Here is a 13,242-nt window from a genome sequence, read left to right on the forward strand (position 1 = left end):
ATGTCATCTTCAACCAATAGAATGATGGTTGCGGTTTTTATTAATCATGGTTTCCCTAGTACTTCAGCTGTTAGCATAAGGACTATCATCATTGATAAGTCATGCGAAAAACCTCGACTGTAGTTTCTCCTTGGTGACATGCTATTTTTATCTATGAAATATTTTATAAGGGAGAGATTGGTCGACAAAGCCCTAGTTCAAGGCAGGCGAGACTTGTATTATGAAAACCCTGACCTGCATACCTAATGATCTATGTTGACACATAATATCTAGTACTCTGCAAAGTTTAACAAATGTATGCATATTGCGATCGGCGTTTTGCAAACATCGCTCTAAATTGCTTAGAGTATTTTTTTCTTTTGATGATAAAAATTAACGGTAAAAAACTACGACGTTTCGAAGTCTGCATGACCTCATTATCAAGTAAAATGTTAAAACTGATGTAAAATTGTAGCTCAGAGATTATATACAAATAAAATGTGATAACTTCATTAGAATAATGAGCGTTCATTGTTATTGGTGTCAGATCGTGCAGTATATGTTTAAATAAATACTTTTGCACGTATTGAGTCAGACTGCGTGTTTAACTTTGGTTTTTGTTCGCGAATGAATAACATTTCGTGGATTAGGCAGTCCATTTTCCCGCGGCATTTCTTGAGAACGGAAAACATTTTCCCCAGGCCAGCGGACGCTACACCGTGGGCCTCCCTCAGATGCTTGCCAATGACAGAGGCTTTATGTTCTTCTATACGTTGATGAAGATGGCGTGTGGTATAACCGATATAATCCGCATCGCACGAATCACATTTAAAAGTGTAAACAACGCATTGGTGGTTAATTAAAGCGGGCTTCTCTTCTTGTATCTTGAGCTTTCCCTCGATCTTACGACTCGTGAAAACTGGTTGTAGGTCAGTTCCGATTTTCCGGCCAAGATCTTTCAGCTGATGTCTTACTGTGTCGGCCGATTTTTGGTCTTTAAATGGTAAAGTTATTCTGACAGGTTTTTGTGTAGCCGCGTCAAGTTCAGTTGGGGTTTCGTGACGGCTTTGGATCGTAGAACTCGTGTACCAGGCGATAGCTGAGTTGATGAGTTTCACTGGGTACTTAAGCTTAGTAAACATCCGCTTGAGATGCTGGCATTCCTTCGTAAAAGATTCTTTCGTTGATGACAGGCGGTAAGCTCGGTTCAGCATTGTATTCAGCAGAGATCTTTTGTAACGCTGATCGACATGGCTCTGGTAATGTAAGAGCAGTCCTGTATCAGTTGGTTTATGATATACGCTTGTTGTCAGGTGGCAACCGTTTTTCTCAATCATCATACCGAGGAATGGAAGCTTGTTGTTTTCAGCAATTTCCATTGTGAACTGTATGGCAGGATGGCATTCGTTCAATGTTGAAAGGAAAGCTGTTGCGGCTTGAATATTTGGCATCGTGGCTAATGTGTCATCGACGTACCTTTTGTAGAAACTTGGTAACTTGTTGTTGCGATCCAGTTGTTCTTCAATGGAGCACAGGAAAACGTTTGCCATAAGGGGTCCCAGGGGCGAGCCCATGGCCACACCGTCCACCTGCTCATAAAGTTGACCGTCGAACTGAAATAGCTGATCTTTGGTTGCTATTCTTAAAAGTTCGGTAAGACCTGTCTTTGTGAGGTTGAGACCATGCGTTTCATTAAACCAGTTGTTTTTAAAGGCTTTTTCAGCGATGATCTCAATAGTCTCGTCGAGTGGCACGTTGGTAAATAAAGCACATACGTCATACGACACGAGAATGTCATTCGGGTTGAGTGGTGTTTCCCTTATCACTTCGGCGAAGGAGAAGATATCGCAGATAGTGTGCTGTATCTTCTCCTTCGCCGAAGTGATAAGGGAAACACCACTCAACCCGAATGACATTCTCGTGTCGTATGACGTATGTGCTTTATTTACCAACGTGCCACTCGACGAGACTATTGAGATCATCGCTGAAAAAGCCTTTAAAAACAACTGGTTTAATGAAACGCATGGTCTCAACCTCACAAAGACAGGTCTTACCGAACTTTTAAGAATAGCAACCAAAGATCAGCTATTTCAGTTCGACGGTCAACTTTATGAGCAGGTGGACGGTGTGGCCATGGGCTCGCCCCTGGGACCCCTTATGGCAAACGTTTTCCTGTGCTCCATTGAAGAACAACTGGATCGCAACAACAAGTTACCAAGTTTCTACAAAAGGTACGTCGATGACACATTAGCCACGATGCCAAATATTCAAGCCGCAACAGCTTTCCTTTCAACATTGAACGAATGCCATCCTGCCATACAGTTCACAATGGAAATTGCTGAAAACAACAAGCTTCCATTCCTCGGTATGATGATTGAGAAAAACGGTTGCCACCTGACAACAAGCGTATATCATAAACCAACTGATACAGGACTGCTCTTACATTACCAGAGCCATGTCGATCAGCGTTACAAAAGATCTCTGCTGAATACAATGCTGAACCGAGCTTACCGCCTGTCATCAACGAAAGAATCTTTTACGAAGGAATGCCAGCATCTCAAGCGGATGTTTACTAAGCTTAAGTACCCAGTGAAACTCATCAACTCAGCTATCGCCTGGTACACGAGTTCTACGATCCAAAGCCGTCACGAAACCCCAACTGAACTTGACGCGGCTACACAAAAACCTGTCAGAATAACTTTACCATTTAAAGACCAAAAATCGGCCGACACAGTAAGACATCAGCTGAAAGATCTTGGCCGGAAAATCGGAACTGACCTACAACCAGTTTTCACGAGTCGTAAGATCGAGGGAAAGCTCAAGATACAAGAAGAGAAGCCCGCTTTAATTAACCACCAATGCGTTGTTTACACTTTTAAATGTGATTCGTGCGATGCGGATTATATCGGTTATACCACACGCCATCTTCATCAACGTATAGAAGAACATAAAGCCTCTGTCATTGGCAAGCATCTGAGGGAGGCCCACGGTGTAGCGTCCGCTGGCCTGGGGAAAATGTTTTCCGTTCTCAAGAAATGCCGCGGGAAAATGGACTGCCTAATCCACGAAATGTTATTCATTCGCGAACAAAAACCAAAGTTAAACACGCAGTCTGACTCAATACGTGCAAAAGTATTTATTTAAACATATACTGCACGATCTGACACCAATAACAATGAACGCTCATTATTCTAATGAAGTTATCACATTTTATTTGTATATAATCTCTGAGCTACAATTTTACATCAGTTTTAACATTTTACTTGATAATGAGGTCATGCAGACTTCGAAACGTCGTAGTTTTTTACCGTTAATTTTTATCATCAAATATTTTTTTCTTGTGAAAAATTTTGTGAATTCGATTTTCTTCTAAGCATTTCTATGCTCCTCTAGTGAGATATCCTAATACTCATTATGAATATTACCTCTGGGGAGGAGTAAATATGACGATTACTCGATAAAACCAGTTTTAAGTATCTGAACGGGTTAGGCTCAGTCTACAGTAGAAATATATGATACTCCTCTGAGATAAAAGAGTTGGGAGATTCCCACGTTTTCATTAAATCAACAACAGGTCAGCACAGGATGTTATCTCAGAGAAAAACTACTTGAGATTTTGAAATGTGACGTAGATTCTTTTCTTCTCTCTTTTTGTTTTGTGTTGTCCTGTTTTTTTCTTTTTTCAAAACGGTAACGAATTATCATTAACGTTATTTAAATTTTTCAGGCGCAATCCATGTGAATCCTCGCCATCCCTCACCAACATCCTTCTTCATAAGTTTCACCCATTTTTTTTTTTTAAAGCAATAATTGAAAGGTTTCTTTAACTCTCTCTGGATGCAATTCACCACGAAGCAAAAGTGACCCAAAGAACTTAAAAATGCACTGTGATATTGAATAGCGGTAATTAACGAATAGTAATTACAATCGTAACAAAGACTGGCAAAATAACGGGTGAGAACTCATGGCGATTTCCTGTAAGACTTACTTGTTTGATGAGAGGTGTAGAAATGGTTGTAACAAAGACGCAAGCAATCGATAGGCAGAAATAAAAAACCCCGCCTTCCAATGAAAAACTCAGTCAGAGTAGGAATCGTCTTTAGGTGAGAAGCGGAGAATTAAATACGATGGAAATAAAATAGCGTTGCTGAGTAGAATTTAACTGAAGGAGATCTACGATTATCGTTTATAATCTTAAGGTATTTTTTAAATCTCTAGGAACTGCTTCGCGTAGAGAACGAAGGGGCCTGTAAGTAACATTAATGCTTTTGTGGGGTTAAACGAACAGTCGTTCTTCAAAACGTTTGTATCTTTCGCGGAGACAATTTTAGGCTGCAGTTTTTAAAGGGAAACTCAGAGGTCGATTTCCTGTCATCTCTTGCGAAACAGCTGCTCATATTGTAATCGCACGCAAAGAGGGTGACGAACATGATTTCCATTGATCTATAACCATTTTCAGCTCTTTTTCTCCTGGAAATTATTGTAAGTCAGAACACATTTTCTGAACCATAGAGAATAAATAATTTTTTCACGTTGCTATAATACAGAAGAAAGTGTAAAGACTGTAATGTTACAGTCTTGTTAATTCCTTGCTACGTGTATGGCCAGTCCTATAGAAACTATAATGAAACTAACCTTGCGATTTGAGTATCATACAGCAGAGCTGCAATAACGGAAGAACGATAAAAACAAAATACATCGCAAACGTCGCTGGAGAAATTTCCTGGTGTTGTGCTAGAAAAACGAAGCTTTTGAACGTTTTTTGACCCGACGTATGATTAAGTAACGTAGTCTTTGATAAATAATGATTTTCACAAAATAATAATCTATGAAGCAACTGAAACTCAGATGTCATCCTTACTACGTCGGCCGGTAATAGTTTTATTAATTGTGAACCATGATTGTCAAAGTTTTCCTATTTACCCAGCACTTCTGACTCTCTGATTGGCTGAGCTGTTTTTATTCTGAATTGTTTACCCTAAAGATATGTTGTTTTTTTTTTCGTCTTTTTTTTTTTTTTTTTTTTTAATAAAATAAAGCTGCATTATCCTGCATGTCAATTCTGACGAGTTATTTAAAAACTCAGGGGTAATGCAAATGCCCTAGGCGTCTGATATGTAAACCCATAAGAAATAAACTAAGAATGCTTTTGTTTTTGGCCATTATGATAACCAATTTTATCAAATTTTCGTGTCCTTTGATAAAACGTCTGTTTTCTACTTGGATTAATTGTAGCTAATGGAAAATTTTTCAGAAGACAATTGTTATCTTATACATACCAGAGTTAATATTAACTCTGTACATACATACATACATACATATATACATACATACTTTATTGACTTTCCCCAAGGGGGCTTTTCAAAGACAATGTTATAAAAATAATCGTATTACAATTAAAAAATCCTATTTACAATTAAAAATGTTTTAAAATCTGAATGTTCTAAAAGAAAAATAAAAGTATACAAATATACAAATAAAATTACAACTCTTTGAGTAATATGGTCCTTAAACGTTATTAAAGACATTAACGGAGTTGCACAGTTTAGAGGAATTATCCAAAGAGTTCCATAAGTTTACAGTTCTATAGAAAAATGTTCTCTGACCGCTTGCTGTTCTAAAGAATAGAATTTGCAAAAGCTGCGAATTTCTGGTGCTACGTCGACTAACCTCGGCTCGCTTCATGAATTTTGATGAGAGGTAATCTGGAGCCTGACCAGTCATGCATCTAAAGGCCATAGTAGCGTTCGGGTAGTAAAGCTGGCTTTGAACTGCAAGCCAATTTAGTTCCTTGCGAATTGGTGTAACGTGGTCAAATTTACGCGCACCGCTAACAATGCGGCATGCGAAGTTCTGCCCGCCTGTACCTTGTTAACATTACAATTTGAGGTATTTGACCAAACATTGAAACAATAAAATAACTTGCTGAAAACTAAGGAATTAAGAATCATCAAAAGTGTACGTTTGTCGAAAACATGCTTGACACGGTTTATTTGGCCGAGGCGGGACATGCACGAGGAAGCGGTCTTAATTATGTCTTCATCGTAAGCTAAATTAGAATCCAAAATCACACCAAGGTCTTTGGAGCTGTCTGCGGGGACGATGTCCTCACCCATAAAGAAAAGGGAGCGAAATTGCAATTTTGCACGCATCTGCCTGCTGCCAAATATCATCAGCTTAGTTTTGCCAGGGTTAAGTAACAATTGGTTGTTGGAACACCATTCTCCTATTTTAAACAAGTCGTCTTCCTAATCAGCAATTGCATCCAGGTTGTCTTTAAGTTCGAAGGAAGTGACTAGTTTCGTATCATCTACATAACTCTGAGTGCTGAATTTCTGTGGGATCGATGGAAGATCGTTCGTATATATGCTAAATAGCAGTGGGCCTAAGATACTTCCTTGAGGGACGCCGTTGGTCACAGACAAAGGCTCAGATAGCGTTGAATGGATTCGTACTACTTGTTTCCTGTTGCTTAGGTAACTACGAAACCATTGGAGAGCGTCACAGGAAATTCCGACATCTTGCAATTTTAAAATTAACGTGTCGTGATTGACGCTATCGAAGGCTTTGCTCATATCTAAGAAAACAACTGCCTTTAACTTCTTTTTGTCAATGGCGTTAAGAATTGTGTCAGTTGTTTCAATCACAGACGTTTTGCACGAATGCCATCTCTTGTTACCACTTTGGCTCTTTGATAGGGTGTCATTCGATTGCAGATACGAGGTGAGCTGATTATGTACTACCCTTTCGCAAACCTTTGATAAGACTGGTATAAGTGAGATGGGTCTATTATTGTTTGCCTGTTCCTGGTCGCCCTCTTTTGGGATTGGTGTAACCACAGCTGTTTTCCATTTTGATGGAAAAACAAAGTTTTGAAAGGATGCATTAACAACAAACGTTATTGGGTGAAGAATTGGATTAAGACAATCCTTGATGACACGAATCGAGATTTTGTCTATCCCGGGGGCCTTGTTTGAAGGCATCGCTGCTATTATTCGTTCTATTTGTTTATAATCAATGGTACTCAGTGTGAACTGGTCAGAGAGAGCATATTGTCTAGGTACAAAATAATTCTGATTATGTGTTAGGCTGCATTCATTAGCCAGGGACGTAACTTTGTCAACAATGCTCTGACCAACAGATACGAAAAACTGATCAAATTCGTCTGCAACAGCTTTGTCGCTCTTACTGTATGTTCGCTGAGATGTAGATTTACTGGGGATGCACTGGCGAATTGCTTTCCAGATGTTATTGGTGTTATTTGGATTCCTCTGGATTTGTTCGGCAACAAATTCCTGTTCAGCAATTCTGATTTCCCTCTTTACTTCCTGTCTGAAATATCTGTAGGCAGTCCAAGATAACGGATCATTTGCTTTCTTTCCTTTCTTACGCCAATCCTCCCTGGTCTTAATCAATCCGTGGATGTTGTCTGTTACGCATGGATTTGGTTTACAGCGTGCTTTAAAGGTTTTAACTGGAGCATGGCTGTCGAGTATCTCAGTAATTAGCGAATCAAGTGCATAAAGTTTGTCCTCGACATCGTCGAAAACATCAACTATGGACCATGGTGCCAGTGATAGGTCGTTGCTAAAATCAACAGGACTGTAGTGTTTAAAACTTCTGGTTGTAATATAGACGGGTTTGGAGCGCACCTTCTTCAATTTTTAAGGTGACATAAACCAAGTCATGGTCGCTAATCGAGCTTTCCACAACCGTGGCCGTTTCAGCTTGTCTTGTGTCCGATGCAAGGATAACATCTAGAATTGATTTCGAAGTCTCTGTAACTCGTGTTGATCAGTATTGACAAGTTATAGGAACGGCAGAAATTAACAAGGGAATTAGCTCCAGGATCGTTGCTACTCTCAAGTCTGCAGTTCAAATCTCCCAATAGATAAATTGGAACATTGAACGACGAGGCATAAATAAAGTTCTCTGTGAGATCTGAGTCGAAACAAGATAACGATGTGTCCGGTGGTCTATAGGTTGTACAGACAATGAAAGACTTCATGTTCCTGACGTGGATTTTTTAGCCACAGTTGGTGAAAACCAGAGGCCTTGATAAGAGATATATCACTCAAGTACTCCGTCCTGTAATTTCGTGAGACATAAGCACATACTCCACCGCCAATCTTCGCCTGTCGGTCGATACGATAGATAACATAGCCAGGAATTTCTATTTCCAAATCCGTAACTGAACTGTTGAGCCATGTTTCGGATACGGAAAATATGTCAAACTTATTTTCCAGTACCGCTTCCTTTACAGGAACGAAATGCTCACGGCATTTAAGTGAGCGAACGTTAAGATGTGCAATCTTCACATTGCCATTTGACTTTTCAGACTTGTTTCTAATAGAGCTGTTTGCTGGTCCAGGATTAAGTTCAACATCATGTAACAATTTTATAACAGGTCTAAAAGTCGAGGTTGAATTGGCTTAATAGGCTGTAGTAACGTTTGCTCGTTTCACTCTAATAGTGACATGCACGTGTGCCTGCCATTTTGTACAGAGTCTCGAATCCCAGTTTGCCACTTTAACCGACGTAGAGTGCGAGAAACGTAGACCACAGTACTCATTGATAAAAGAGTAGTCTTGGTTATCCTTCCTCGGGGTATGAACAAGACACAAGAGGAGTACAAGTCCAATAATTCGGGAGCTCAGAATCACACATCTGCCCTCCATTATGATCTGCAAATTATCTTATGCCATAACAGAGAAAACGCTACTGTTGTTAAGACGTTGATAGGATTTTCAGCGCTACTAACCCTGTGAATCGACAACCCTGAGTTTCATGACGCAACGTTCCATCAAAAGAACGCAGGTAAAAACGGTACCCGAATCGTTCAATACTTATTCGATTCATTTACTTTTGCTCAACGGAAAATGCCGTTGAAGCATATTAATTATCCTTGTCACTGTGTCACCTTCCACCAGTAGAATGGTAGCTGCGGTAAGACAGTTTTTATTAATCGTGGTTTAGTTGGTATTTTAGCTGTTAGCACAGGGACTATCATCATTAATGAGTCACGCGAAAAACCTTGATTGAAGTTTCTTCTGGGTGACATGGTATTTTTATCCATGTACTGCTTTATAGGGGAGAAATTGATCGGGGAGGGCTTTGGTTCAAGGCAGGCAAGACTTGTATTTTCAAAAACCTGACCTGCGTACATAGTGATTTATTTTGACGCATACTATCTGGTGCTCTGCAAAGTTTAATAAATGCATGCATATTGCGATCGGCGTTTCGTAAACAATGCTCAGAATTGCTCACAGTATCTTTTTCTATAGGAAAATTTGGTGAATTCAATTTCTTTTAAGCATTTTTATGTTCTTCAACTGAGATATCGAATACTCACTATAGAGATTACCTTTGTAGGAGATTAGTGGGTTGCAGCTTAGTCTATGGTAGTAATAAATAATGCTCTTGCTGATATAAACCCGTTGGAAGATTCCCATATAAAACACAAATCCTAATAAAAATAAGCTATATAAGCTAATTATCAGATTTCATACTGATGCCGAAATGTTGTCTGAAATTAAACGTTAAGAACAAGGGTCTTTAAGAATCAAGTATCTTGGGAAATGAGAATTTTCAACTCCCCTTCAAATTTTGCATGTAGTTAGGCACTCAGGAGGGATGCACAAAAATGCCCCTCTCGCCTAAATTCCTCATCACCACCTAACCCGTGCGAAACAACAACAGGAAACATGACTCAGTATTTGCTATCGTGTGCTAACTGGAGGCCGCACGTTTATTGAGTCACGCCAAAGCAATAATACATAGGTGCATGTGAGAAAAAACATAACCTAGGGAAGAACCAAGGAGCATCCATAGGATGAAATAACCTCACTGCGCTTGTTGCAGCGAAGACTGAGGAAAAACCCCTGCCCTGTGGATAGAACTCCCCAGACCTGCTGGACACGGCCTTAAAGAAAAACAAGGCATACATTTCAAGTCATTCCTAAAGATCGTGAGACCAATAGACGAGAATCAAGATTGCCTTTGACATGGCCATCTTTGGCGTTTTCGCTCACCCAACGACCCTGACGCTTGAATAGTCTATCAGGAATTCCGGCTTTAGCTGTTGAGGTGGCTCCACCAGCTCTAAGGCTATGAACGCTGAGCTTTGAAACGTCTGTTAAGCCTCGAAAAGCATCCTTTACAAGCTCGCGAGCTCTTGAATACCTAATCCCTTCGCTTCGCACCATCGCTTTCGACCGAGGAGAAGTGAGGGCTTTGAAGAGAGGTAACTCTTCAGAGAGGTCGATCTGCACAGCTGAGACGTATTCTTCCAAGGCCTTAACAGGATACGTAGGTAGGTGAGACCTCGCGATAACGATCCACGCCCCGTCACGGAATTGATCAGTTTTTGACGACTCTAGGAAAATGGAAGCATATGAGGGGAAAAACTTAACATTACAGGCCTTTATTTGGCTTAACTCGATAAAGCGGAAAAAACCCGCGTTACCTATAAGACATAAGGCAACCGATCTCAGATCTGAGATAGAAGGAGACTTATCTGTAATCTTGGATTCCACGAGCGCCTTTAACACCTCAGGAGTCACAAGATCTTTTTTAACTTTGGGCCTTCCCAAAAACCTCTGAGACGCGCTGACCATTAGGGAAACCAGTGGATGAAGGGAGATTTTAGACAAGCCAGTCATCTGCCGCGCCCCGTCAATGCTATAGACGGCGGTAAGAACTGGAGAAGGAGAATTAGCATCCTGAATCACGCACTGCAAATAAATCGCGCCTTAAAAGGGACTTGCAGGAAAGAGGCAGACAAAATTGGAAGAAGCCCAACGTTTCCATCTTCTGAAACCTTCCAGGTAGGAACGTACAGTACCATCCGCTTTAGAACCAAGAACTGTGCCCTCCACCAGAGACGCAGTGGGTTAGAGAAGCTCGGGGGTTGAAGAGAAGAATTCCGACCACATTTCCGACTGGAACACATCTGCAAGGAAAACAAAACAAAAAGAAAACTAACCGAAAAAGAGAGAGACACACAAAAAAGATAAGGAATCCGTCTATATTATTTAATAAATAGAGATCAGGAACTGATAAACAGCAGTAAAGGTGAATAGGAAATCTAACACATGATAGCACGAATCAGTCCACACCCATGGGCACAGATAGTCCCAGTCCTGCAAAGGGCACAGGTGGTCACTTAATCACAAATTTAAAACGTGTTAATAACCACAAACTAATCGACCCTTCAAAATTAACGCGCAACTCGCTAAATGCTGGGCACAGATAGTCCCAAGTCCGGTAGAGGGCACAGACTGGCCCGTAATCACAAATGTAAAAAACATCTTAAATAAACACAAACCATTAACACCTAAAATATCTCGCAATTCTATGAAAGTTGGGCACAAATGGTCTCATACTCGAAGGCACAGATGGTCCCAAAACTCTCCTGGCACAAAAAAGGCCAATACACCAAAAGGGACAAGGGGCGAAAAGCAGAATCTACATGTCCTCCGAAACTGAAAAAACAGTTGCGAAATATAAGCACGCATTTAAATTATACGTGAGTAAATAAAACCACTAGAAGCGAAAATTTCCCTTAAAAAAACTCTATAAAGATTCAGCACACGCGACTGGACACAAATCAGCTGCTTTTCAGTAGCGCTAACATCATGAACTAAAAGAAAGAGGGACAGACAAATTAGCAAAACAAAGTAGGAGTAAGAGCCTCCAGCGAGAACACCAAGATGACTAATCTACATAAAACACTCCTTAAATAGACTCACCGAAGCCCTTGATAGTTCATAACGACAAGAGCATATTTTTACGCTAATTGTTCAAAACGCGGAAAAACTCGTTTTCCAAAGGTTGCAGCACTCATGTTGCCATGGTAACAATGGCTGCTTCTTCGAAGCTAAGGGCCTCATTTTCATACAAAATCATCGCAAAACAGGTGTAAAATCTTTATTTCTCTATCTCGAGCTTAATACAACATTACATATTGGTACTTCTATCATACATAGTGACATCATTTGCTTTCACTTAGGTGCATTCAATTTTCGCCAGGAGTGAATTTGAAAACACCAATAGATTCGTTATCTCGGTACAGTTTCGATAATTGTTTTTTTTTTTTTAAGGGTAAAACAGGGAAAATGTTTATCTGAATTTCTCCAAAAGTACACCGATTCTGGAGCTGAAAATACCCACCTAGTTGGTTATAATACTCTACTTTTTAAATATGTAAAAACCTCTACTTTTCATCGGGACAATACGCGAACGAAGCCCATAATTCAGATATTGCATAATTTGGCGATGTTTACATCTAATGATTTCAACAACAGAAGTTTCAGACAAATGAAATGTGCACGGCTTTTGAAGAATGTTATCTTATCAGCAATATGCCGAAGAGAAATCTCGCCCCTGGTTTTCATCCTTGAAAAAATTGGTCAGCCTTCAGGGAGGACTACTCGACGTAACTACAAACATATATGCAGATTCCGACTGCTACACCTTCTTTCACGGGAATTTGAGCAAACCGAAATCCTCTAAAGATACACTGTTATGCTTGCATGTCATTTGGAACATGTCATTTGCATGTCATTTGGAACATGTTTAAGTCGCTGATCTACACAAAACTATCCTGTCACCGGTCGTTTGTCATAAACATGTTCGTTATCACGATGGCGTGACGCTGTATTTCGCCATGAATATTCCATCAGTCACTCTAAAGACAAGAAATGGACATTTTTTGATATTTCAGCAGATTTCCGCGTAGTCTGAGGTAAAAACAACCAAAACAAAAAGAGAACAAACCTCGGTTAATTTATTACAAATAAGTAAATGTTTATTTAAAGAAAGCGACGGTGCAGCGATGGAGATCAAAATACATGCAGTTCAGTTCAATTTAGTATGCCACACCGCCTCAGTCACAGACTCAGCTTTTGACAAAATGTCTGGCTATGAAACGTAAAATACCTGACTGCCTTCACTGGCTGTGACGAATCGGCGCCACAAAGGTGGGCACCCTTCAACATACACAAAACACGAAACATAAACAAGCCCGAGAAGGGCTCATCCTCGGTGTAAAAACCTGTGAAGCTCACGAGTGACGTAAAACAAAGACAACAAAACATTATAAACAATAGCGTCCATCAAAACAATACCTCATGAAACAAAGAAAACCTCGTCAGGTTTTTACACCGAGGATGACCCCCGAGAAGACACGCCGCAACACAACTAAACGTAGGCGTAGAAATATTTATTACTCTAAGTAAGACAATATGGTAATTAAAAATTAAA

At 40.0% G+C, this 13,242-nt stretch overlaps 3 protein-coding genes across 3 annotated transcripts; 1 reads left to right on the forward strand and 2 right to left on the reverse strand.

Annotated features, from left to right (window-relative positions):
- Positions 1-347: 347 nt before the first annotated feature.
- Positions 348-1,838, reverse strand: LOC148728751 (uncharacterized; the record flags this gene model as incomplete). Its single annotated transcript, XM_088725022.1, has 1 exon — positions 348-1,838. A coding segment is annotated over one exon (1,296 nt), but the record flags the coding sequence as incomplete, so codon positions are not given.
- A 1-nt stretch (position 1,839) lies between these two features.
- On the forward strand, positions 1,840-3,309 carry LOC148728752 (uncharacterized; the record flags this gene model as incomplete). The annotated part of the gene is made up of 1 exon (XM_088725023.1): positions 1,840-3,309. A coding segment is annotated over one exon (1,284 nt), but the record flags the coding sequence as incomplete, so codon positions are not given.
- A 2,918-nt stretch (positions 3,310-6,227) lies between these two features.
- On the reverse strand, positions 6,228-8,657 carry LOC148728753 (uncharacterized). The gene is made up of 3 exons (XM_088725024.1): positions 8,548-8,657; positions 8,097-8,388; positions 6,228-7,634 (listed from the first exon to the last, which is right to left on the reverse strand). The coding sequence occupies exons 1-3, from the start codon at positions 8,655-8,657 to the stop codon at positions 6,228-6,230; spliced, it is 1,809 nt and encodes a 602-aa protein (XP_088581150.1).
- Between the last annotated feature and the right edge of the window lie 4,585 nt (positions 8,658-13,242).

This window comes from Stylophora pistillata, chromosome 6 (genome assembly GCF_964205215.1).
Source record: "Stylophora pistillata chromosome 6, jaStyPist1.2, whole genome shotgun sequence".
In the NCBI taxonomy this organism is placed as follows: Eukaryota; Metazoa; Cnidaria; class Anthozoa; order Scleractinia; family Pocilloporidae; genus Stylophora; species Stylophora pistillata.

Bases quoted from the DNA above. Each gene is read 5' to 3' on its own strand.
- LOC148728753 (XM_088725024.1), bottom strand. From the start codon at position 8,657: ATGGAGGGCAGATGTGTGATTCTGAGCTCCCGAATTATTGGACTTGTA. The intron at 8,389-8,547 runs GTACTGTGGTCT...CTCGACTTTTAG, and splicing joins GACTACTCTTTTATCAATGA to ACCTGTTATAAAATTGTTAC. The intron at 7,635-8,096 runs GTATGTGCTTAT...TAAAAATTGAAG, and splicing joins AGGCGAAGATTGGCGGTGGA to AAGGTGCGCTCCAAACCCGT.